This window comes from Amborella trichopoda, chromosome 8 (assembly GCF_054954075.1).
Source record: "Amborella trichopoda isolate Santa Cruz 75 chromosome 8, AtrichopodaSantaCruz75HAP2 v2.0, whole genome shotgun sequence".
Lineage (NCBI taxonomy): Eukaryota > Viridiplantae > Streptophyta > Magnoliopsida > Amborellales > Amborellaceae > Amborella > Amborella trichopoda.
Window position 1 is genome coordinate 37,212,010 of NC_142343.1, and position 27,377 is coordinate 37,239,386.

Genomic DNA, 27,377 nt, shown 5'->3' on the forward strand with positions numbered 1-27,377 from the left:
TGCTGTAAATTTTAAATAAATTTAAATATGGGAATTAAAGTTTAAAAAATTAGAAGTGAAGATATTTTGAGGCATGCCAGCGGCATAAGTGTCAGCGGATAGGGCACGAGCCAACCACGCGCTCAGACCCGCGGCGAAATCCTATCCGCCCACGTGTCGAAGGATGCCCGGTGGAGACGGAGAAGAGGTTCAAGCCTGCGTTTGACAATCTCCCTATATCTATCGTCGCCTCTCCACTCCAATCCACAGGTCACTGTTCTTTCTCCCCCACATAGTTAGGTTTTCCTTCCCTTTCCCTCTCTAGAGCTTTTTTCTCTCTCTTCAATCCCTGTTACAGAGGAATATTCTCTCTCTAGAGTATCGCTGATTATTTTTTCATCTCCGTGAGAGTTCCCTCTCTCTGTAAACGCTTCTTTCTTTAGAAGAAGAACTCGCTCTCTCTCTAAACCCTAGAAACTGAAAATCTCTCTCTATCTCCTTCTATTCAATCTCTCTCTCTCTATCTCTGTTTACGCTGTGTTGAATCCCGAAGAGTAGGATTCATTCACGGGTTTTTTGTGTTATTTTGATCTGGAAAAATGCTTCTTAGAGTTCCTGCTTTTGTTGGGGCAAACCCAAGAACCGAGATTAGTGAGAGGAGGGGGTTTCTTGCTTCTCCTACTTTGAAGAGGGGGGGTTTTGTATGTATGGGGAAGGAAAGCAACAGTCGCCCTTTGACTGGTGTTGTTTTTGAGCCCTTTGAGGAGGTTCAGAAGGAATTGCTAACTCTCGCCAGCACCCCGCAAACTTCCCTTGCGCGCCAGAAGTATGCAGATAACTCTGAGGCCGCCATTAATGAGCAGATTAAGTATGTTTCTCTCTCTTATTCCACTGTTTTTCTAATGGGTTTCTCTCTCGAGCTCTCTTTCTGCTTATGAGCAGATTAAGTATGTTTATCTCTCTTATTTGTTCTTTTGATTGTGGTTTTCTCTCTCTGCATCTGTTTGTGGCTGTTTCCGTTGTTTAATGGGTTGCTTCTTTCTCTCGCCCCTCTTGTGTGTAGGTTGTAAGTTTGCTCTCTTTCTATATTGTGGAATAGTATTTGTTGTTTTATTTTATTCTTCCTCTGTTTTTCTACTGGTTCTCACTATGGCTATTTGATTCGTTCTTTTTCTTGCTGTTTCTTGGGTTTCCCTTTCTATCTTCGTATGTGGCTTTCTATCTTCGTTTGTGGTTATGCGATTTTCTCATCGGGTTGCTTCTCTGTTTTATATGGTTTTCTTACTGTTTCTCTATTTGCTTTATGGTGGCAGTATCTCTCTGTTCTTGCTCAATAACTTCTCTATTTCCAATGGCTTTCTCTCTGTCTCTTTTTTTGGTTATGTGATTTGTTCTCTCTGTTCTTGCTCAATAACTTCTCAATTTCCAACGGCTTTCTCTCTGTCTCTTTTTTGGTTATGTGATTTGTTCTCTCTGTTCTTGCTTAATAACTTCTCAATTTCGAATGGCCTTTCTCTCTCTCTCTCTCTCTTTTTGGTTATGTGATTTGTTCTCTCTGTTCTTGCTCAATAACTTCTCAATTTCCAATGGCTTTCTCTCTCACTTTTTTTGGTTATGTGATTTGTTCTCTCTGTTCTTGCTCAATAACTTCTCAATTTCCAATGGGTTTCTCTCTCTGTGTCTCTTTTTTTGGTTGTGATTTGTTTCCTCCTGAAATGGTCTCTCATTGCTACTTCGTTCTTTATTGTTTAAGAGTTGTTCCATTACCCCTCTTTGCAATGGGTGCTTATGGATCTCTCTCTCTCTCCGTCCCTGTTTCTAAAGTTTCTGCATCCTCTGTTTCTCCCCTCTCTCTATCTAATAATATTGCTATATCCTTCCTCCTATTCTTTTGTTTCTCTCTGCTAAAGATCTTTGTTGGGTGCCTTGCAGTGTGGAGTACAATGTTTCTTATGTGTACCATGCCATGTTTGCCTACTTCGATCGTGACAACGTCGCCCTCAAGGGTCTCGCAAAGTATGTCATCTGACTTAAGCCATTCAATCCATCTTTGATATCTCTCTCTTGCTCTGTCATCCTTAATGCTTGAGGGTTCTTCTCACCCAATCACAGGTATTTCAAGGAAGCAAGTGAGGAAGAGCGGCAACACGCTGAGAAACTAATGGAATATCAGGTAGGTCTTTTATCTTTTCTCATCTTTTTCACCTTTTTTATGTTGAACGTGGAATTTAATGTTATATGTTCTATCCTTTTTCCAGAACAAGAGAGGAGGAAAGGTGAAGTTACAGTCGATACTGATGCCAGTGACTGAGTTTGATCACCCAGAGAAGGGTGACGCCTTGTATGGTGGGCTCTCTCTCTCTCTCTCTCTCTCTCTCTCTCTCTCTCTCTCATTCTTTTCTACTTCTAATCAACTCATTCATTAGGTTTACCATTGTTGTGTGCTCTTCGAAGTAAAGGACTGATGGGATTAACCCATGTTTTGATTTGCAGCTATGGAGCTTGCCCTGTCTTTGGAGAAGCTAACTAATGAGAAATTACTCGCCTTACACAAGGTATTATTAATACGTTTTCATTATTTGGGGCTAAAATTTTCAGAATTAATGCAGCTTTTGTGTTGTAAAAATTCATTGTTCTGATGGGTTGGGTTTTCTGGTCATCAGGCAGCTGAGAAGAGTAATGACCCGCAAATGCTTGATTTTATTGAGAGTGAATACCTTGCTGAACAGGTCCTAGATTTGTTCTCCTTTCTCACTCTCTCTAACTTATTATAGAAAATATGTATTTGTCTATAAAGTCTATGGATTTGGTGCTTTTCAGGTTGATTCAATCAAGCAGATCTCGGAGTATGTCGCACAGCTCCGTAGGATCGGCAAGGGCCATGGTAACAATCCTGTCCTCTCCGTCCTTGTGTTTGCCCTCTCTCTCTCTCTCTTTGGGCGTGGCTCTCCTTAGTTTTGATTTCTCTCTCCCTCGCTCTCTGCTTGTTTTAAGCTTTTCACCCTCCTTTTGTGTGTTTTGAGTCCTGTACTCTCTTAACTGAGTTGAGTTTGCAGGGGTGTGGCACTTTGATCAGATGCTTCTCAATGGAGCGGCAGCCAATGGTTTGGCTGCTTGAGGATGGATCTCTCATGGGTGACTACTCTTGAGGACGAAATAAAGGGGGGGGATAGAATGAAGGATGGTTTGCATATTCATGAGGAGTTTTTTTTCGAGTTGTTTGTAGTTGTAGTGGAGTAAGAGGTTGAGAATTGACGAGAACATATACCCTTACCTTTTACTGTTTTCTCTTTTGGCTTTTTGTTTATGTGTCTCTCATGTTGTAAGGTCCCCAGTCCCCATATTTTAATGAGCATCGACCTTTGCTTCTATTTCGATATCTGATGCTTGTCGCTTTATACAGTGAAGAGAGAAAGGATGCAATATTTTTTGGCAAGGAGATTGGAAAGGGGGGATTCAAAATTTATATGAGGAGGAAGTTAGAGAGAGAGATGTGGGGATTCAATATTTCAAAATGAACGGTGAATTTGCACTGCACCTTACCTTTGGCATTTGGGTGTTGTAGATAGGGAGGGTAAACCTTACATTTCTCCTCATTCCATCATTCCTCGGGATTAATTTATACCGAGAAAACGGATCGAGGGATTGAATTTATGTGGTTGTGTTTTGTGTATGGGTGCGGTCTGTATAGAGCCGAGGCTCTAAATCTAAACAATCAAATCCGAGCCCACCTTCAAATGGTGTTGAGAAATATAATTTTAATATTGGAAAATTTTGTGATAGCTTTAAATTATATTTTTATTTTTAGTTATGTTATGTAAATATTAAAAAATAGTATAGATTGAGCAGATTTATAAAAACTTATAAAGATTTTTGAGAAAAGGTTTAAGGTAAGCTATAATTTGATTGTTTGGAGCCTCGGCTCTATATAAACCTTTCCCTTTATGTAGGGTGTACCCGCTTAGAAGTTCTTAGTTTTGGTTCGAAAGGAAAGGTTTATATAAGGGGTCAAACTTTATACTTTTGGTTTTAAGGAAAGGTTTATATAAGGGGTCAAACTTTATACTTTTGGTTTTAAGAAAAGGTTTATATAAGGGGTCGAACTTTGTACTTTTTGGTTTAAGGAAAGGTTTATATAAGGGGTCGAACTTTAATACTTTTGGTTTTAAGAGAAGGTTTATATAAGGGGTCGAACTTTATACTATGCATTTCAAAAACCTATCAAAAAGGGTTGTTTTATCATCGGTAAAATCTCCAATTTGTCATCACATTGATATATATAGATATGAAAGAAAAAATAAATTTCAAGTCCAAAAAATATTGTATCTTGTAACATATTATCTATACTGTCTATTTTCAAGACTTTTTGAGTGCTTGTAGAGCCGCTTGATTCATTCCAATTTCAAAGCTTTTAAATTTAATATTGGGGATGAAAAATAGATTTTTAGGCTGTAATATGTGTTTTTTACCGAAAATTGAAAGCACACTCACCCAACAAAAATACCTCGTGAACCTTATTATGATTGTTTAAGGTTGACACCTTATACAAACCTAACCCTGGTTTTTAATAATTGTAGCATTGGGATAAAGAGAATTAAGAGTGCATAATCCGGTTGGAAAGTGTGAAGACTTCCCATCAGTGTTGGGTGCTGAATTATACGCCATTCGATGTATCATTTACGTTTTGGTTGTTTAGAAATGAGTAGTGTTCTCAAAATCGGGAGGGTCGACGGCCCAGACCCGGAAAGGTCACCCTGATCTGGCTTTGATCAGTTATGGTGGTCAAGCTAGGAATTTAAAAAACAAATTCAAAAAAATTATAAAAAAATAAAAATAAAAATAATAAATTTTAATAGGTTTTTTAATGTTTTCTATTACTTTGAAAAATATTTAAAAGTATTTTGGTTATAAATATTTTATATTTTTGTTTACTTTTTGGATTGTTTTTTACTGAAATTTGTAAATACCCTCCACCCAAATTAATTTGAATTTCCTAGACAACCTCTTTCTAACCAATTTTTTTTTATAACTTTTATCCCAAATTGTACACTTTTATCCCAAATTGTACCTTTGTAGCAAATAACCCCCTTCCTCCCCGCCCAAGCATAAAGTTGTATTTTTTTGAGAAATTATCGCTAATATACCCATATTTTAAGGAAATTGGAAAAAAAAAACCCCAACTTTTTAAAACGTTGCCCAACCCTTTTCTTTTTATTATGAATTTTGGCTTTTTTTTTGGACAATACTGCTCTTTTTGGTAGTCTTTTTATCGTAAAAAACATTATGGTATTAAAAGTACTTTAATGACTATTACGGTATTATTAGTACCGTAATGCTCTTTAAATACTTTACGGTCATAAAAAAATGGCAATGAAGTTGAATATCATTATGGTACTAAGAGTACCGTACTGCTCTTTTTGATGTGGTGATGTTCCATGACGTCGTTGCTTGAAAGAAGTGCCTATGCAAAGGGTGTCTTCATGGAGGTATCGTAGAAAGAGAGTAAGGATGGATCCTTTTGTACCAACAATTTACCTTTTTCTCTACTAACAACTGCTGCTTCGTTGCCCCAAGGTGCTGATTTCATCATTGGTCTGCAGTTAGATGTGATTGGGAGAACAAGGAATCCTAAGAGATCGATGCTCGTATTGACAACAATGGATGAGTTGGTGAAAATGGCCCAAGCTTCTAAACCTTTGTGGTTGATTGAGGGGGATTGAAGGGGACAAACCTCTTTCTTGATCCACAATCCAAACACTTTTCTTTTATTTTTTTTGTTATCGCTCTCATCATGACTCGGTGGTGCAACTTGTATGCCTTAATCCCCTGCTTTACCCACACTTCTCTGTCTTTCCCGATTCCGCCTCTCTCTCTCTCTTTATTCGTCTACCTCTATCTCCCTTTCTTCATTTAAACCACCTTTATTTTCCTAATCTGCTTGACCTCTCTCCTCTCTTTATTCGTCTACCTCTATCTCCCTTCCACCTGAGATATCTTTTTACTCTCCACCTCTCCTATAATGCTTCATTTGAAATCTTATTTTGTTGGTTGATGTTTCTATATTGGTTTGCAACTAATTCTCCATATTAGTGCTCGAGTAGGCAATGATTCTGAGAATATGAAGAGAAAAAGTAGAATTGTGCAGTGTTTAGCAGAGAAAAAGTAGAATTGTAAGTGTAAAAGGACCCATCCCTATTATCTCTCTACGATGCCTCCATGAAGACACTCCTCGCATGGGCACTTCTTTCAAGCAATGATGTCATAGAACATTTTCATACCAAAAAGAGCATTACGGTACTTTTAGTATTATAATGATATTCAACTCCATTATGGTTTTTTCATGAAAGTAAAGCATTTAAAAAATATTACGGTACTTTTAATACCGTAATGTTTTTTATGGTATAAAGACTACCATAAAGGGTAGTTTTGTCAAAAAAAAGCCAAAATTCATGAAAAATGGTCCGTGTGAGGTTTTGGAAAGTTTGTGGTTTTTTTCCAATTTCCTTAAAATATGGTTATATTAGCGATAATTTCCCTATTTTTTCATATGAAAATCCCTTCCCATATTTTTGTTTATCAAATATTGACGTGGACTATTGGGCTGGGGCTTCAAACTATAGTGCCGGACTGGGAAAAACACGTGCCGGACTGTAAGAACCATTCGTCGGACTGCCTTTTATAGAACCATTCGTCGGACTGCCTTTTACAAAGTACCAGACTGAAGATAATCCAAAACCCATAAACAAACAGTTGGACCCCTATGCCGGATTGCAGAAACAAATTGCTGAACCTCCTATGCCAAACTGGGTTTACAAGCTGCCGGACCGCGGACAAAACTTGCCGAACCGTTATTCAGTTCTGCCATACCACTAAAAGAGGTCATGGGTGGGAAAGAAGAGAGAGATGCGTTTTAACTTAGGGGTGGGTATTTTGGTTTTTTTTTAACTTTTTTTTTTAGCCCGGCCCTCCTTTGTTATTGGGTCGTGTTTTCTAGCGCTGGAATTGAGCGCTTACTTCATGGTGAATGCAGATATGGATAAATATCTTCTCCAGATTTGTCTTCAGGCATATTTTTTTTTGACAATCAAATTAGTATTTGGTATGGAATAACATGAATTTTATCTTTTTCCGCATTCTATGAAAAATATTATATATTGTTTTGTATATATTGTACACCTATATGTTCTTTTTTTGGTAATTTAGTGGAAAGACAAGCTCCTACGTGTTTTTTCAAATAGATTAAGAGTTAGCTTTATGAAGGTATTTGTAGGGTGGCGTTAGGAGTGGGAATACAAACCACAACGTAATGACTAAAGTGTAGGGTACTACGAACACGACCCCAACCCTTTTCCCAATGAGGACTCATGTTATTAATTGAAACTTGCACTGTTCAATGAAACTAAATTGATAAGGCTACACGTTTGGAGGGAATCCCTATCCTGCTTAACAGAAAAGAACAATTAAGTCCAATTGAAAAATAAGTAGCAATATAATACAATTGGGTCATTTTTTAAAGAATGGCAATTTTTTTTTTTGTGAGTCAATGGGGAGTAATTGAGTTTAGAACGTAGTGCTGCAAATCATTAAGCGCTAACCAATTAAACTCAAACCCTTTTATTAAAAAAATGGTATCCATGTAGAGATAAATGAAGGTAAAATAGAAAACGAAAATGAAAATGAAAATGAAAGAGAGCCAACCATGCTTTCCTATAAGATAATGGTGGACATTAAATATCCAATTCCCAATATTGTCTATAAGAAAATTTAGGGGACCAAGATTTCATTATCATTGATCCATAATCCCATTATAAATAATTGCATAAGCACTTAACCTGGGGACCAATAAAATTGTTGGTCCATAAGGCCCATAAAATTGTTAAATTATTAGAAAAGGTATGTCGGTAAAAAATGGACAAAATCCTTGTTGGTCAAATTAATTTCAGGATGTGGACTGAAATTGCTTAGGGCTTTTTGAATGGTAGTAATGGAATGAGTGATTTTTCGTAGGGGGCTATGGAGTGGAGTGGGTGTTCACTTTGGAAGCATTTGATTTTCTCCCGGAGGGGAATTACCCAAGGAAAACTCTTTTAACATTGATCATGTGGGGATTCGGCTTTTAAAAGGCATAGTTTGCTCAAACATCAAAAGTCTCCAGCTAGGGCTGGCAATGGGCTAGGCATGGGATAGGCCAGCCCTGACCCTAGCCCTAGCCTAGCCTAGTCCCCATAAGGCTCGTTCAGTCCAAGCTAGGCCTTGACCGGGCCAGAGAGGCCTTGAAGTGGTGATCATTTAAAGATATTTTTATTACAATATATGTTCTTATCTTAATATATTAATATCATATTCTACTAGTATTGAAATATTTGTATGTTAATAAATTTAAAATATTTATTATTGAAGTAGTGATCATCTAAAGATATTTTATTAAAATATTATGTTATCATCTTAATATACTAATATCACATTCTATTACTATTTAAATGTTTGTATGAGGTATTTTTAATATTATACGAATACTTTATTTTATTAGCATTAATATAAGAAAAAGATTTAAATAAGGTTGCAACCTTAAAATGTAGAATCAAAGATGCACCTAAAAATCCATCATAAAAGGTTGTTTGGATATTGGAAAACCCTCTAATTGATCACCTCGACATCAAGATGTATGAATATGAAAAGAAAAAAAGATTCGAGTATGTGAAATAGTGTATCTTGCAGCACATTATCTGGACCATCCATTTTCAAGCTTTTCATGTGTTCTTAGATCTAATTGATTTGAACCATTTTTTAGATTTTAAAAGTTTTTAATTAGAGATAAAATAGCTACACAAGCCATCCTAAGAATTTTTTATATTAAAATTACATTTATGATAAAATTTAGAGGTACGCCTTAATTGGATTGTTTAATTTGCAACCTTAAATGCAAACCACAACCCTTAATATAATGGATTGTCTACAACGAGGTCATTTATCTTTTGTATGTTGAAGTCATAATCATTCTTACTCATTAGATGTCAAATTGGATGGTTTGAGATGAGTCATAAAGTTTGAGATTTTTTTTTTTTTGAAAACTTTGTGTCTATTTAATGATATTCTTACAACCACCCGGTTTGAAATTAAAAAGAAAAAAAGGATTGTGATTTCTATATACAAAAGATATATGGTCTCTTTGGAGACGATCCCTTAATACAATATTATAACATTAATGATATAATAAAATATACAATATTTTAATGTTCACATAATACGATATTAATATATTATAATAATAATATAATATCGTAATAAACATAATTGTATTATATGTTATGATTAAGGAGGGAGAAAGAAAAAGCAGAGGCACACGCACCTCCAATGCAAAAGCTAGCTTTTTCAAAACCTTGCATTTGCTAATTCTCTTTTTTTTGTAATAAGGAAATGCTGGATATAAAAGATTTCAAGGACGTGGACATCCATGATATGATGTCCAAAACTACACCCAAACGATCTTAAGCCATCAAATCCTCGATCTGCAAGAGAAGGATTTGCACATCCTTGGGTCCCAAATGACCCATTATTTTTTCACTTTTGAAAGTTTTGGAGCTCTGGAATAGCGTGATGGTGGGTCAGCCTTCAGCCTTGTAACAGGAAATGAAGCCATCAAATCCTCGATCTGCAAGAGAAGGATTTGCACATCCTTGGGTCCCAAATGACCCATTATTTTTTCACTTTTGAAAGTTTTGGAGCTCTGGAATAGCGTGATGGTGGGTCAGCCTTCAGCCTTGTAACAGGAAATGACTGTGCTTCCCACTTCGCAACAATTATTTTTTTGAAGGAAAGTTTGTCTAAGTTGCTCGAACATGTGAGTGCAATTCTCATCCATTTGATTTGAATAAATGGCTGGGACAACTTTATTGATAACATTACAAGTTACTGTTTTTTGTCGTTTAATTTTGATGGGATGGTTGAAAGTATTTGTTTTTTTAGCTTGTTTCATAAATCATTTTAAAATAAAATTTGGGACATCCCAACTTTTTACTCCTTACTGGGGTGCTCCTATTAAAGATAATAAAATATATGATAATAAACAGGGAAAATTATGTAAATATCTATTTTAGTTTATATTATTACTAAATACCTAAAACTTTTTGTTATTACACATATGTCTTTTTTTTTAACTACATAATTTTTTTTTTTTAAAATGGATGAAACCACACATTTTCGATTTTTTCAAAAACCGAAAAGGCCATATCCATTTAACACTGCGTGCAACCTTTCAGTTTCCAAACTCTTGCTCTTTGCAAAGTTTTGGATCTCTAATTTCTGCTCTCTACAATTTTCTCTCTCTTTTTTCCTTTCTCTCATAAATTTAACCAGTCCATAAATAAATTTCCCAATAGATTTTCAGAGATAATTTTCCACACTAAAAGTATATATTTTGACACGATCTGGAGGGGAGTCTCAAAGTCCATGGTTTTGAAAGTCTCTCTCTCTCTACCCTTCCATGTATTCTTTCTCCCATAACTATTGCTTAACAAATAGAAATCATTGGGCTGTAATTTTTTTGTTTGCAAGGACAGAGATCAAGAGAGGCAGGGTGATGATCTGGCAATCAAATTAAAAAGCAAAGAAGAAAGGAAATGGCTCAATCATGTCCACCAAGGCCATCTGTGGAGTTCTAATATATTATTCCTCTGGCAGCACTGCAGTGTTGCGTGTGTGTGGCTATTAAAAGCTTTATGAGTGTTTGTAAAACAATTATGTAGCGGAACATGAATTCAGTGGGAGTGTGGTCTCGTGTGGACCACATTAAGCAAACGATGTTTGCTGATACTGGACTGTGCTTAACGTGCTTGGTTAGTTTGATTCGAAAAAACCCATATTACTTGGGCATATAAACAAATCGATGAAGGTTACACAAATTATCTCTTGATGAGGTCAGAGTATGCCCAGAAAAGTAAGCCGAATAACTGTTTGACCCTTGTGTGTGATGGAGGTCTTCTGAAACGAGCCAAAGCCTCATCGTTTCCTGGACCCCTTCAGTGCTTGGATCCCTGATTTGAGAGATGAGACTGTTTGATTTGATGGCCTTTGAAGCATTGAATGGATTTTCAAAAACAAGTTACAAGATAGACCTTTTTTAAGATTCAAATTTTTTTTGAATACATGGAAGGGTAAAGAGAGAGAGAGAGTGAGTCTAAAATACTGAAAAAAAATATAAATTCAGTTTTTCAAAAACAAAAATTTTAAAATTTTTGGTTTTTGGAAAAAACCGAAATTAAAAACTTTCGATTGTTCAAAAACCGAAAATGGATAGTTTCGTCTTTTTTTTTTATAAAAAAAAGTGTTATGAAGTTGAAAAACGTACATCTGTGTAATAACAGAAAGTTTCAGATATTTTTGTAATAACGATAAATATAATGGATATTTACGTTAATTTTTCCCAATAAAAAAGATCATAATAACCATATAAATTGTAGTTGCATTTAAGTCATTATTTTATCAAAATGTTTTTTTTATATTTTTGTTGCTTGCACCCTTGCAAATAGTAAGCATGACCCAAATTTCTTGCAAATATCATTTGTAGAAAAAATGTTTGCCCACATTTTCAAACCATCAATTTTTGGTCCATTGTTCCAAAAACCAGACATGGATTGGCACAAACTAAAAAGGAAGAAAGACGTATACCCGTAAACCCCAATCCCTGAATTTTTTCGATCAAATATACAACATTGTGTCTATAGAAATGCCATCAACCTTCGAAAATATAAAAATCTAAGTCAATAACCCTTTGCATAATATTTTTTCCTTTTTCTAAAAAGGTGTATTTCTTTTTTATTTTTACCCTACTAGTCCAAAACTAAAAAGAATAACACCCATTTTCACTCTTTTACAACCACTCCTGGGAACCTTTCTCATAGAAGATAAAACACGCCATTCCCCTCTCTCTCATTCGCTCTTGTGAACCCCTTTCACCCCCCCCTTTTGCCACATCTCAAACCCTATGGTTTCAGATTAGTGGGAAATAAATATAAAAGAAAAAAGTACTTTTATAAAATGAATAAATATAAAAGAATATGGTGTTTTTAATAAAAAAATGAAAAAAAGGTATTTTTACAAAAATAATGTCTATAATGAGATCATTTATCTTTTTTACAAGGAGGTCACAATTATTTATAGCCATTAGATGTCAAATTAGATGGCTTGGAGTGTGTCATAAAATTCAAGTAATTTCTTTGTTAAACTTTGAGTCTACTCAATTATACACTCACGTCCACCAAATTTAAAATCTAATAGACTAGAGTGATTGTGACCTCCTTATTTTAAAACTTAATGGTCTGTTTGTATACATTCCTTTGTACAAAAGCAAAAAGGAAAAAAAAAAAATGTTATGAACGGAATATTTGTCTTACGCTGTATATACTTCAGGCTGGTCCAAGGCTTCCTCCGGACCCAAGCATATATATGAGATGAAAAAATTCAGAAAGCCAACTATACATTTTTTCCCCAAATCTAGTGTTTTAAAACCTAAATAGGTGGGGCGGATCATTCAACCAAAATCCATGTCAGATTGTTAGATTGGTTGTATGGATCACAGTCCAAATAGCTGATTCAAATAATATTTATATATATGTAAAATCAATTAAATATAATAATAATAATAATGATTTAGGGATTTTAAAAAACTCAAGAAAACATGAAACTTATATATAAATAAAATAAAAATAAAAATAGGTATTTGAGGATTTTATAAAACTCAAAAAAACATTAGACAAGCTTAAAACGGAAAAAGAATATCAGAGGCTGGCTTTAGGGGAATTTGTCTGAGAACCATACCATCCCAGATCCGATTTGGTTCCAACATATTTCCTATTGGATCGGCAATCCAGATTGAAAGCATCTCATCCACGTCATTGGACGGATGCACAAAATTGAATCAGGCCACTTTCAAGGGCCAAAATTACATTCCATTTTTTATTTTTATTTATAAATTCTTATGCATCTGAGATTTTTTTATACAAAGTATTTTAGTCAAAATATTCATTCAAGGATTTTTTGGTCAAATTTTTTGTTCGATATTTTTTTTAATAAATTTTATTGAGTGTACCCTATATTGATTTATGGGATTGTCTACAAAGAGAAAATTTATCTTTTGTACTGGATGTCACAATCATTCTTGTCCCTTAAATTTCAAAATTGGTGGTTGTAAGAGTATCATTGAGTAGGTACAAAGTTCCAAAAAAAATTCTCCCAAGCCATCCAATTTGACATCTAATGAGTGACCTTTGCGTACAAAATTCTCCCAAGCCCTCCAATTTTAATCAAGTTAGCACAGTATTCTCAAAATCGAACCAGGTTAACCGAACATGGGGCTGCGAGCGGTGTGAACCGGAACTGGATTAACCGGGGCGTTTAACTAGACTAATCGGTCAAGTAGAGTTTTTTTAAAAAAGCGAATGGGTAAAAAATCCCTCCAAAAAATAAAAAAAATTAGAAATACTTAGTTTAAGTGTAGAATATTTTATTACATACTTTTATCTTACAAAAAATTAAAACAAAATTTTATAAATTAATATTTGAATACTATGGCTCTGTTCATGATCCCAAGCAGGTCTTCCTAGATTAGGATATTCTTTGAAGATATTTTTGTCATGGAACATCTTATTTCAAGAATTAACATATTCATCCCAAACCTTCCATGAAAAACTTTCTACTTTTTTTTTTTGTACAAAAATCGCTCACATTAGGAATAAACGTTTATGCACTTTTTTGCAAATAACAAAAGTAGCTTGATGCTATTAAACCAAATAAAACCGCCAACTAATAAGAAAATAGTACGAAGGAACTGAGCATTATTTATCCTAAATAAATCAAGAATCCAAGACAGTTATTTTAAAGTAAGATTAAATTTTTTTGATAACAAAAAAGTTTGAAATTGTGAATGTCTTTGCCAACACAATTATAATCCCATTTCCATTACACAATTACAATCTCTGTTCCATTATTACAACAATTATAATTCCATTTCCATTATTACAAATATAATTATATCATGCACTTAAAAAAAAAAAAAAAAAATTGAAGCAAAAGTAAGACCAACGTTATCATGCACTTATTTTTTGTTTGTTAGAAAAAAGAAATATAACATTTTAAAAAGAAGAATCGATTTTTATCATATTCATCAAAAAATAGATTTTTATCATAAAATCATAATTTTATCAAAAAATATAATTTTAGTAAGCAAAATAGAAAAACTCTTTCCATATTCATCATAAAAAAAATCATTTTATTGAGTTAATAATATAAAGTAAAATTAATTTTGTTTAAAAAAATCGGTTTCTTAGAAACCCCTAAAATCTAGCAATATTTCGAGCAAAAATGACCCTCAATGTTTGGAAAATCGAACAAATCAATACAACAGCTTTCTAAATGCTTCCATCATCTTTTAAAAGCACCAAATCCAATAATATAATATTTGATCTTTCTATTTAATTTTAAAAAATCATAGAAATTTTAGACCTATGAAATTTTCATGACATCAAGCAAGAAATAAATTCGTATAAAAAGTTTTTCTCAATTATAAATCAACATACCTATTTTATATGATAGATGAAGCCTTGATAATCAACTCCATAAAAAAGACAAGTAAATTGATCTAAAATCTATATTTTGGATCTAACACAAGTTCTTCGAGCAGAAAATTTTGAGGCCAAAATCAACCCCAAATATCTTTTTTTGAACAAATTAAAATATGGATATGGTAACCAATTCAATTATGATTCAAAACCCTCAAACTTTCATCAATAATATTTACCTATTAAAGAAGAACTTAACGAAATGGCGTATCTATTTTTGAGCCAAAATCAACCACCTATATCTTGTTTGTTGAACAAATTGAAACATGGATATGGTAACCAATTCGTTTATGATTCAAAACCTCAAGTTTCATCAATAATCGTTACCTATTCAAGATGAAATTAATGAAATGACAGATCAAATTAGGGTTCTTCGAGCAACTTGAACACATGTTCTTTGAGTAATGTTTCGGGCCAAAATCTACCCCCTATATATTGTTTGTTGAACAAATTGAAATAGGGATATGGTAGCCAATTCGATAATGATTCAAAAGCATCAAATTTAATCAATAATCGTAACTTATTGAAGACAAAATTGATTGAATGGCAGAAATTTCCAAAGGTTAGAAATTCTGCACTTCAATACACAAGAACTATTGTTTTTTTTAATCTTTGATTCAAATTTTGTTGTTTTATAGACAATCAATAAGTTTACAATACTAAATCACCAAAAATGCCAACAAAGGGCAAGGAAATCGAATAAAAAAAAGCAAGAAAATTTGAGTTGCTGCAAATAATGTGCTCCGTTTAAAAAAACGACCGTTATTTCATTTTGCCCGTTTTTCCCAAAAAAACACCGTTTAACATAAAACCGGTCCCGTTAGATCAAAACCGGCTGGTTAGACATAAATATAGCTGGTTCGACCCTAAATCGGCTGGTTTTGGACCTGATTTTTTTATGAGAGAAAGGTCTAGGTATTGGTACTCCAAAATTGGCCCTAACCGGAGTCGAAACCCTGGCGGTTCCGATCTAACCGACCAATTCCGATTCTAATCAGCCGGTTTTGCGAACACTGAGTTAGCATGAAAAAATTGTTGGGTTTCTGTGGCGATTAAAAGCTTTATGAGAGCAAAGTAATCAATTTTTGATATAGTGGAACATAAACACAGTGGGAGTGTGGTCATTTGTGGCCCATATTAGGCTAATGCTATTTGTTGATACTCAGACTTGGCTTGACGTGCTAGACCAGTTGAGTTGGAAAACCCATAGTACGTGTGGATAAAACTAAACCGATAAGGATTTTGTGAGTTATCACTTGATGTGGTCGGAGTTGCTCGAATGAATGAGCTAAGGGACTGTGTGACCCCTGTGTGTGATGGTTGACATTTAGATACGAAGGCTAAAACCTCATCCTAGAACCATCACACGGCATGCACATCTGATAGCCTTATCGAGAAAGAAAATCATTTTTCAGGGTGAAGCGTGTACATGTGTGAGAGATTACCCCTATGCATCTTAGAGTTGTGGTTGCAGCAGGTTCAGGTGACAATGGTTCGTCTTTAGGGGAGAACCTCTAGTCTATAGATTAGGATCTTGTCTTTTTATATATTAGTTGAATTATTTGATATTATATGATTTTTAGATTAATTATTTGAATTTTTTTGAATTTCGGAATATTTTATATTTACAAATTGTACTTATAAATCTAGAGATAATCTTTCTTTTGTATTTAAATATTTAGAGTAAAATAAAGTTTATTTTTAATATTTTAAATAATTTTAATAATTTTATAATTTATAAATATTTGAGACGGCCCATGAGAGCCCACCAAGTCCACCATTGTGATGTGTGTGGGGCCCACATAAAGGCCCCATGGGTGGCACACGCACTTAGTGAGGGTACTTAATCTTAATTTCTAGCTTTATGAATCAAGGCAATCAAATAAGAGAAAATTTATAGAAAGTGTTTTATATAGATTTTGATTGAAACAAAAAAAAAGTTTTGAAAATTAAGATCTTGTTTTCAAGTTAAAGTATCTGTAAGAAGATTATGGAAAATAAGAGAAAGTATCATATAAATTTCCATGTTTTATTATTTGATGGGAATTATGTTTAGGAAGCTGAAGGATATGGTTCTAGCACATTCTTCTTAATCATGATGGCTGGTCTAAAGAATGGATGACTCATATCTCTCACCCCACAGGTTTCCTATGATCAATGGTCTGAATCAAATCTCACTAAGGATGGTTACCCTAAGGAAACCCTAATCCTAGATAAAGTTTATAAATATGAGCTAAATCTATAAATATGAGCTAAATCTCTACACTTTCTCTACATGTCTCTCTGTCTCTCTCTCTCTCTCTTCTCTCTACTGTTTTCTCTCTCCCTCTCTAGCCTCTCTAAGATAGAGCTATATTTAAGAAAAAAAAAAGAGGGTCATGCCCCAAGCCTAGGTATTGAGACCTAGTCAATCATTCTAGATATTGAGACCTGGCCAATAGTTCTACTATTAAATGCTTTCCCATACTTCAAATATTTGAGATAGACCATTCGATCATACTAGATATTGAGACCTAGCCAATCACTATTGAATGCTTTCCCATACTTCAATATTTGAGATAGGTCATTAATCCCGTGCGCCATATATTTGAGATAGACCATTCAATCATACTAGATATTGAGACATAGCCAATAGTTTCACTATTGAATGCTTTCTTATACTTCAAAGATTTGAGATGGACACGGTGTGGGGTGGACTAAGTCCGGTTGAGGTAATATCTGACATTTTCTTTTTACGCTTTCTAGTGATCCTTATTCCTATGTTTATTATTTGCTCCATGATCCCAATATCAAGTTTATGCAATTTCATTTGTACAATAAAAGCGTTGTTAAATTGGGAGTAAGTGAGAGTCATTAGGATTCTTTATGTTTTTATTATTTTTCATCATGTATTTGGACATCTATAAGTAATCCGGGTGGTAAAAAGAAAAAAAAAGCTTAATCGGTATACATTTGCCTAGGTTACATAGTCCAACTTTCAAAAATCACATTCTAAAGAAACGATACTAAAAAATAACACGAAAGTTTGAATATACTAGGTAAGGGCATGCTACTCTAGCTGATATTTTCTTTTCTTTCTAATGATATTTTACTACAGCTGATAACTTAGATATTTTTTAATTATTTAAACTAAATAAGACATTGTCTTTTTTTATTTTTTATTTATTTTCTCAATTCAGCCGTATGTCTAGAGTTAGTAAACCTTTATATTTAATTATTTCAAGTTTAATTTTATTTTTAAAATTTCCATAAATTTGAATTTTCTTATCATGTGGACACCTATTTTGATGTGAAAAGCGAGTGTAGTTATTAAGAAATATATATAATAAGATCATTTAGTTTTGTAAAGCTTTTAATATGCCATTAGATATAGGGAATTTATATATGCTAGCCCTCTCCCAGCTATCCGATCTAAATGGATAGCTAAGATGACCATATTCACAATCTCACTATATATATATATATATATATATATATATATATATATTTATTTATTTATTTATTTTTATTTTTTTTCTTCTATGCAAATCATCGTGACACCAAATTTGGGGCAGCAAACCACCTGCATGGACCAGGTGAGTAGGGATGCAGCTACGTCGACCGCTCGAATCAAGGGCAAGCGGGAGGTAGCTCGTCCCCGTCGAAAGCCTCCTACCCCCTGTGCGCCTTCAATTTCTACCGCACCGCTACCCATTTTGATTTCGAGGAAGGTTGTCCACTCATCAAGGGCTATCTATCAGTAGATTAAACAACCTCTCTCTCCGTAACCACCCAATAGGGTATTGGCACCAACCAACAATCTCTAATGGAGGGACTTGCTTGGTAAATATATATATTTAAAAAATATGCCTCTAAAACATTTAGGCATAATTTGGTTATTTTATTTTTATGAAAATATTGTTTAAATGCCGTTTTTTTAGGTGCATCCATTTAGATGATCACATGTACCAAATTTCATATCTATCTGGATTGTATAAAAAAATTAAAATAAAATACTCAAAGTCATCAGCTCTAGATCAAACGGTTAAGGCTCATTTATGATATTATGGCTGAAGCTATCCTAGCCATTCATTCAGATACGACGACTAAGAGACAAATTTCATGCACCTAGTGGCATATAAAAAGCTTTATGTTTAGTTTTTGGTAGAAAGAAGTTGCAATATCAACTAGTACAAGCCAAATTGAGTGGCTGGAAGTTGCTCGAACTGTGTCACACATTTTAAGCTATTCGCTTTTACATCTAATGGTTAAGGGTAATTTATCTTATCTGAATAAAAATAAATTTGAGACAAGAAATAAGAAGGAGATAAGTGAAAAAATTGTACAACCCTAAAATTATCAAAAATAATAGTTATGTATTATACAAGAGTGTGGGAGGGCTCACATGGGTGTGGGAGGGTCCACTGTCATTTCTCATTATACAATATAAGTTTCCTTTTAAGGCAACTTTAACCTTTAGAAAGGAAGTTGCGGCAATGCAATCATCGACAGCTTATCAATGAAGACCAGGCAAGTGTTCCATGCTAAGACTAGACTGACATTATTTTTTCACTTGTGTCCTTTCTCTTTAGTGTCTAAATTTTATTTTTGTTCAAAAATACATTTAGATTATAAAAATAAAGAAAATCATAAAACCTCCTTGGACCATAATTTCTTGACATGCTCCACTAGTGCTTTTTAAACCACATCATTAAGGAAAATGATTTAATAGGGCCGCGGCTCTCTTAAAATAACTAAAGCCTCACCTCATACCTTATCGAAAATTGCAATTCAAGTATTGGAAAACCTTTAAATTGATTATCTTGGCTTGAATCACATGGTTGTGAAAAAAAATAAATAAGATTTCAAGTTTTAAAAATAGTGTATATTATAACAAATTATCTAGGCCGTTCATTGCACCTTAAAAATAAGTGTTCAAAGATCCTCAAAGATCTGCAACATTTTTTTAGTTTCAAATTTTATTGTTGGTGTTAAAAATTGATTTTAGAGCCATTATAGAGATTTTTGTTGCCAAATGTGCTTTACGGATAAGGATTTGAGGTGAGGTTTTATTTTGATTTCATAAAATCTAGGGTTTATAGAAACTTCATCCCATCATTAACTCCAGTACCATTTATTTTTAGAAAATATTTTTATAGGGTAGCAACCCAATCAAAATAAGTAAATACTCACCTCAAAACTCATAAAAAATTATAGTTTTGACATCGAAAAACCTTCAAATTGATAATTTCGGCCTTGACCATGTGGTTGTGAAAAGGAAAAAATTACTTCAGGACCTTAAAGGCACATTTGTTTTTCTGAAAGATATATTCTGAAAAGTTGAATGTTTTGTTTTGGAAGATTTAACTAAGTTATAGGTACTTTGTTTGATAACTTGTTGGATGTTAAGAAAGCTATGGGTACGGTATTTGATAACATATATATATATATATATATATATATATATATATATATATATATATATATATATATATATATCAACCATATAAATATAAATATATAATATAGAATATAATGTATTTTATATTATTGATGTATATTTCTATTATATACAACATGTAATATGATATTTATTATAATATAATATAATATAATATATTTATATATTATACATAATATATAGTATAATATAAGATACTTATCTAATAAATTATATATAATATAAATAATATAATATATATTAGTATATTATTAGAGCCTACCTTCAAATAGTGTCGAGAAATGTGGTTTCAATATTGGAAATCTTTTTGATAGCCTTAAAATATATTTTTATCTTTATTTATAAAGTTTAAAGCTTAAAAAATAGTGTAGATTGAGAGATCTATGAAAACTTGAAAATTGACAATCCAAAAATGTGTTATAAAATACATTATTTCCAAAACTTGAAATCCATTTTTTTCTCATGTCCATGCATCTTGATGTCGAGATGATCAACTTGAAGATATTTGGGCATGAAAAGAACCTCTTCTAGTGAAATTTTTGTGGTAAGCTCTAATTTGATTGTTTAGGGCTTCGGCTCTATATAAACTTTTTCCATATTATATATATTTATTATATTAAATAAGTAATACTATATATTACATATAATATATAATCAATATATACTATATAATATAAATTACATTAATAAAATAAGATTAAACGTTCCAATAGCTCAGCAGCTATAATGAATAGTAATGTAGGTAAAATCCCAGCCAATGGTTTAAAAAACGGATAGGTGACCCGGATCGGGCTCCCAAAAAACTGATCCGGATCGGCGAATCGGTGATCCGAATCGGGAATAGGGTGAATCGGTCAGAATAAAGCTTCAAAAAAATCCGAAAAAATTATTAGAATTCATTATAAATATTGTTTTTTAGGAATTCAATAAGAAATGAGGGTACTCCATTAAGAATTTTCATGTTTTTGAATGAATATACGAATATTGATATGTTCTTTCCCTGCATGAACCGCCATTCAACATTTAATTTACATCACACAAAAGGATAAACATAGAATTATCATGGAATAAGTATATCAACATACATGGACTACAATAAAGCATAAAATTAGTAACATACGATCTAAAAATAAAATGATAGACGACGTTGTTGTTCTTCTTGGTCACGCTGGTGCCATTGATTGAATTCGTTTGACAATTCATGGATTACAAAAAAAAAAAAAACATAAAAAAACAAAAAATTCGACCGTGGATTACAAGAACAGAAAAAAACAATTCGATCATGGATTACAAAAAATTCAATCATAGGTTACAAAAAAAAAAAAAAAAAAATTCGATCATGGATTACAAGAAAAAAAAACAAACATTTCGATCATGGATTACAAAAAAGTCAATCATGGATTACAGAAAATTCTATCATGGATTACATAAAATTCGATCATGGATTACATAAAATTCGATCATGGATTACAAAAAAAAAAAAGAAAAAAAAACAAAAAATTCGATCGTGGATTACAAAAAAAGAAAAAAACAATTAGATCATGGATTACAAAAAATTCAATCATGGATTACAAAAAACTCTATCATGGGTTACATAAAAAACAAAAAACAAAAAATTCGATCATGGATTACAAAAAAAGAAACAAACATTTCGATCATGGATTACAAAAAAAACAAACAAACATGTCGATCATGGATTACAAAACATTCGATCATGGATTACAAAAAGTTCTATCATGGGTTACAAAAATAAAAAATAAAAAATAAAATTTGATCATGGATTACAAGAAAAAAAAACAAACATTTCGATCATGGATTACAAAAAATTCGATCATGGATTACAAAAAATTCTATCATGGGTTACAAAAAAAAAAAAAGAACAAAAAATTCGATCATGGATTACAAAAAAAAAAAAAAAAAAATTCGATCATTGATTACAAAAAAATCGATCAAGTATTACAAAACATTCGATCATGGATTACAAAAAAAAAAAAAAAAAAAAAAATTGTTCTTCACATAAGCAATTTTAACTCAAAAATCCACCTCTAAGTGAATAAATTACATCCAATTGAGTATATTTTCTGATAAACAACAATATAAGGAATCAAAACCCTAAATTTTTAACACATTATTTCCAATATATCATGAAAACAAAATTAAAAGGCGGAAAAAAAAAAAAAAAAACAGTGGAATTTTGGTTCTGCAGACATGTCAGTGTTCATCTCAAATTTCATGCTGTAATTGACCAGATTACGTAAAATTAAAAATTTTAAATCATACTAGACACAATAAAGATTAAAAACCCTAATTATTGAACTCATTATGTTCAAAATATGCCGTGAAATAAATCAAATGGCGGAAAAAAAAAAAAAACCCAAACTTCTTACTTGATTTTGTGAACCGAAGCCTTCAATCTCCAAAAAACTCTGTTTTTCTCAACGATTATCACAAATTAGTAACAAAAGGTTTTGATTTACAGCTTTACGATCAAAATGCCTACAAATTTTGAAAGATTCATGCCCTATTTGGCATGAAACTTTCAGAAAAGGCGGAAACCCTAAAAAAGCAAGTTTCGTGATCCAAAAACACCAAATTTTTCAACCATTTAATCCTTGAAAAAGCTGAATAAAGCTCTTTACAGCCTGCAAATTAGATCACATGCCACAAAAAACAAGAAAAATGATAAAAAAATGACAAATTTCAAAGAATCCCGTGAAGAACACTGTACAACCCGTGTTCTTCACGGACTCGTCGATTCCGCAGAATCGTCCGGTTCTCTCTAGAACCGGACGATTTTCGATGTTTTAGCCGATACGATCCCCTTTTTACGATTTTCGAGTCGAACCGGGGGAGTCCGGTTTGACTCGGCGTTTTTTAGAACACTGATCTCAGCTGTAAATCTTCATCATGTGGTTCAAAATGCATACTATATAAATTTTAATTTTATTTTTTATAAATCTGATTAAGATGAAAATTTGGGTGTATTTACCCAATACTAATGTGCACTATATAAAAATATATAAAATATATATATTTTCAATAATATAAAATGACCAAATTATCCCCATCTTTTTTCAGGGGTATTTCGATCATTTTACAATTTGGGAAATATTTTTTTATATATTTTTTAATTGTGCGCCGTATTTTATAGTACACGTCTAAAAAGTTCATAGTGATTCGATTTCTAGAAAAAAATACTAAAATTCATATGTGATATGCATTTTGAACCACATTATGAAGATTTAACGGCTGTGATTCCATATATATTACTATTCATTATAACTGCCCAACTATTGTTAGCTTTTTTCATAAAATAAATATACATGTAAAATGTAATATATAATATATAATATTATAAAATTATAATATTAATTATATCATATTAATAATACTAATGTTATATATTTATATTCTGCATAGCGAATAGTGATCAACAAAAAAAGTATGAAAGATTAAGTTCCTACCCCTCCCCCCCCCCCCCCCCCCCCCCCTCTTTTAGGGACTTATTCTTTTACTTTTTAATAAAAGAATGGAAACTTTGGTTTAAAGATTAGTTTTCGAACTTTAGATGAAAAGTGTGAAATAAAAGCGAAACTTTTTAAAAATCTAAAAGAATACTTTCCACAATAATATTTTCAGAAAAACAAATACGTCCTAAAAGTGTACATTGTAACACATTATTTGAACCATCCATTTCTTCTTAAAAATAAGTGTTTATGGATCCACAAGATCTGTACCTTTTTTTAGCTTTAAATTTCACAGTTAATGTTGGAAATTGAGTTTAGAGCCATCATGAAGATTTTTTATGCCCAAAGTACTTCTCAGATGAGATCTGATGTGAGGCTTTACTTGGGGTGGATGCAAAAATAACTATTACGGTTAATGGTGTGATTTTAAAGTGTTGGATAGGCATGTGTAGGAATCCAAGAACATTATTTTTCTTTAGTTAGTGGGTATGGTTTCTATAAAGTTGCAACCTTAAACAATTTAATCAAGGCGCACCGCCAAATTTTATTGTAACATGCAATTTTACATAAAAAATTCTTAAAATCTATTTTCATCTCTAATTATAAATTTTAAACTTAAAAAATGGTTAAAATCAAATAGATCTATAAATATATAAAAATCTTGAAAATGGACAGTCTAGATAATGTGTTGCAAGATGCACTATTTGTGGGACTCAAATTTTTTTTTTCTCCATATTTATACATCTAGATGTCAAGATGATCAATTAAAGGTTTTTCAAAATTAAGACAACCTTTTTTGATGGATTTTCTAGGTGCATTTTGTAATTCTATATTTTAAGGTTGCAGCCTTTAAAATAGAGAGATTTTAAAGGAGCAATGTTCCATGACTTGGCGAAGTCCACTTGCCTCGTCTTAGTGGCGAGGCAGGTTCTGGGTGAATTGGGTGCCCAACTTGCTCCCCATAAAAAAAACCCTTAAAAATTATTTAAAAAAAACGGAGTGATTTCATGTTACCGTATCGTTGTACTTGTAACATAATGAAACCTTACTTCTAGAAAATTATGTTTGTGGCATCGATATGACACCAAAAATTGTACACCCTCTCTCCATACCAATAATCAGCCCCCAAAAAACTAAAATTAAATTTTCACCACTATGATTAAAATGAATTCCTCTCAAATAATGAATCTAGACCATCCATTTGGTGAGTTTCCAGGTCTTTACGAATTCAAAATTATATTTTTTCTTTTTTAACATTACTCATCTAAATGTATCCAAGAAAAACATTGTTCTTCTAATGTTAATAAAGCCATAAAAAAAAATTGAAAAGTCCATCTAAGGCCCGGATATAAGCATCTCATCAAACTGGATTGCCTATGTCGACTGGGTTAAAAAATTACTTTCTAGTGTGGGCTTTCAAATTTTGCTTCTTTTTTTTTGTGATTGATTATTAGAATGAAAAGAGTGTATATATATAACCGAGGCTCTAAATTACAAAATAGAGCACACCTTCAAATAGTGTCGAGAAATGTGGTTTCAATGCTAAAAATCTTTGAGATAAGCTTAAAATATATTTTCATCCCTAATTATAAAATTTAAAGCTTAAAAAATAGTGTAGATTGAGCAGATCTATGAAAATCTTGAAAATTAACAATCCAAAAATGTATTACAAGATACACTATTTCCAAAACTTGACATCCATTTTTTTGTCATGTCTATACATCTTGATGTGGAGATTATCAATTTGATGATATTTGGATATCAAAACCACCTCTTGTAGTGAAATTTTTGATGTGGCTCTAATTTGATTGGTTAGAGCTTAGGCTCTATATATACTTTTTCCATATTTAAAAATTAGGATAAAAACAAATGGCTCTATCCTCATTGTCGAAGAATATTTCATTAAATTACTATTGTATGACTCCCCACAAAAATTTATTAAAAAATCTAAAAAATAAGATATGACCGATTATTGCTTGGAAATTATATTTTAGATGCCTTTGATGGTTTTTGGGATGATTTGGGATCTTTTTATTTTATTTTTTAAAATATTGAGGTGTAAATCAAAATTCATTTTCCATATTTTATATTTTTCATCGTCTTTAAACCTTCTAATGATTTCTGTTAACTCTAATTACTTTTCTAATTTCTAATTATTTTATAAAAAAAATTACCTTTTTTTTTTACATTATAAAAAGAGTGTGCATGGCCGAGTTACTCGCCTTGGCCAATGGTAGAGTACCATAGATGAGTCACGGAACATGGTTTAGGAGAGAAGCTTATCATAAAGAACCAAAACTTGAGAGCGAAAGAGATAGATTTTAAGACAAGGGGCAAGCTTTCTATGCTTCTCTACAACATAAAACTTATATGCTTCTCCTTATCCAACCGTCTATTCTAAATGGAGGGTTAAGATTGCCCCAATCACAATGTTACATCTCCGCACTATTTTATTTTTATTTTTTTATATAAAATATTTTGACACTAAATTTTGGACGTCTAATCCTCTATTAAACTCACACTTGTAAAAAATATAAAAACAATATTCCCAATAAAACAAAATGACCAAAAGACCTTTGATAGTTTCAAGGGGTATTTTGATCATTATATTTTATCGAAAAAATATTTTTAATATTTTTTATAAGGTGTGCCCCAATGAGAAGGTGGCACATACCAAATTTCATATTCATACAATTTGTATTAAAAAAATTAAAAATAAAAACCTCTGAGGCATGGATGTAGGATCAAATAGTGAGTGACTCACTTAATCAAAATTGGGTGGCTGTATGGTAGGAAAAGCGTATATCTTAAGAAAATATACCAACCTTTCCCTAACACAATAGGAAAAGTATAGAAACCTTTCCCTTAAACCGATAGGAGCTGAGAGAAATTAATTTGGAAATCAAGCACTTGTTGTTGTCCTCTGAATATACAGATTTTCAAAGCCAAATGATTAATATTTTATTGACCAGCATTAATTCGACCAAAATCGAGCTCTAATTAGAAACAATTTATATGCAGTCAAACAATCTAGTACTATATTCGTCCAAAATGATTTAGGACTATGTCCTACATTTTTGTAATCTTTGACCATTTTCTTATATTTGTTGATGCATTATCCCTTTCGGATTCTTGGGTCCCCTTTCTATCAACCTCAAATTGTTGAGAAAAGGTTAAGATGATGGTGACAATGATACATATTCTCGATTTCCTACCAACTCAAGGTTTACCAATAAAATCTCTTTCTCTCTCTAATGTGCTCTTGCCCTCTGGAGTTTGCAAAAAGAGCGAGTTGAAGTGGATGAAGATGTTGTGCACAGAAGCTCCAAAAACACTATGCGATTAGGTGGTGGCTCAAAGGGACAAAACCTAAAAAAAGCATTTCAGATTTTTCCAATATGTTTTCGAATTGGTAGCGAATATGGAATTAAGCTTTTTCTCCAACTTCAATCGGACGGTCAGAAACAGATCATCCAAAAAGCTCTACCCCTCCTGCGACTAGGATGATGATGATAACGCAGAAGAGTGAAGGAGATCCCACATAACTTGTATATCTGGGTACCCCCCATTGCACGTCTCTTCTTCATATACTCTCACCAGAACTTCTGCTCTCTTCTCTGCACACAGAGTAAAAACATACAATTTAAGAGAGAGAAAGAAAGGATTAGAGAGAAGGGGGGATTAGAGGTAGAGAGCTACCTGAAGTTAGAGAGAGAGAGAGAGAGAGAGATATACCTTTGGACTTTGGGAAGCGCGCCACAGTCTTCCACCAGCGGTGCATCCAACCCATCTCCTGTTCCCTGCAGACTAAGTGGGCTTCAGCACCTCTCCTTTTAAATTGAAGCTTTACTCCCATTTTTCTGAATAATAACTTTT

The 27,377-nt window shown here is 32.6% G+C and overlaps 1 protein-coding gene and 1 long non-coding RNA gene across 3 annotated transcripts; one reads left to right on the forward strand and one right to left on the reverse strand.

The window, feature by feature from the left end:
* Window positions 1-245: 245 nt before the first annotated feature.
* LOC18433372 (ferritin-3, chloroplastic) lies at window positions 246-3,350 on the forward strand. 2 transcript variants are annotated; one of them, XM_088874331.1, is made up of 8 exons: window positions 246-926; window positions 1,912-1,995; window positions 2,092-2,152; window positions 2,238-2,325; window positions 2,473-2,534; window positions 2,643-2,708; window positions 2,800-2,863; window positions 3,036-3,350. In XM_088874331.1, exons 2-8 carry the CDS (start codon window positions 1,946-1,948, stop codon window positions 3,095-3,097), a joined length of 453 nt encoding a protein of 150 aa, XP_088730457.1. In that variant the 5' UTR covers window positions 246-926; window positions 1,912-1,945; the 3' UTR covers window positions 3,098-3,350. The 2 variants fall into 2 exon arrangements, with proteins under 2 accessions (XP_088730457.1, XP_006843521.1); XM_006843458.4 differs by having other exon boundaries at window positions 246-847.
* A 23,087-nt stretch (window positions 3,351-26,437) lies between these two features.
* On the reverse strand, window positions 26,438-27,377 carry LOC148781070 (uncharacterized). The gene is made up of 2 exons (XR_016061146.1): window positions 27,237-27,377; window positions 26,438-27,118 (listed from the first exon to the last, which is right to left on the reverse strand). It is a non-coding gene; the product is annotated as an uncharacterized LOC148781070 (long non-coding RNA).

What these genes read in the sequence shown, in the direction of transcription:
- LOC18433372 (XM_006843458.4), top strand. Translation starts at nt 579, where the DNA reads ATGCTTCTTAGAGTTCCTGCTTTTGTTGGGGCAAACCCAAGAACCGAG. An exon ending in GCCCTCAAGGGTCTCGCAAA is followed by an intron (nt 1,996 to 2,091) that starts GTATGTCATCTG and finishes ACCCAATCACAG; the next exon opens with GTATTTCAAGGAAGCAAGTG. An exon ending in GAAGGGTGACGCCTTGTATG is followed by an intron (nt 2,326 to 2,472) that starts GTGGGCTCTCTC and finishes TTTGATTTGCAG; the next exon opens with CTATGGAGCTTGCCCTGTCT.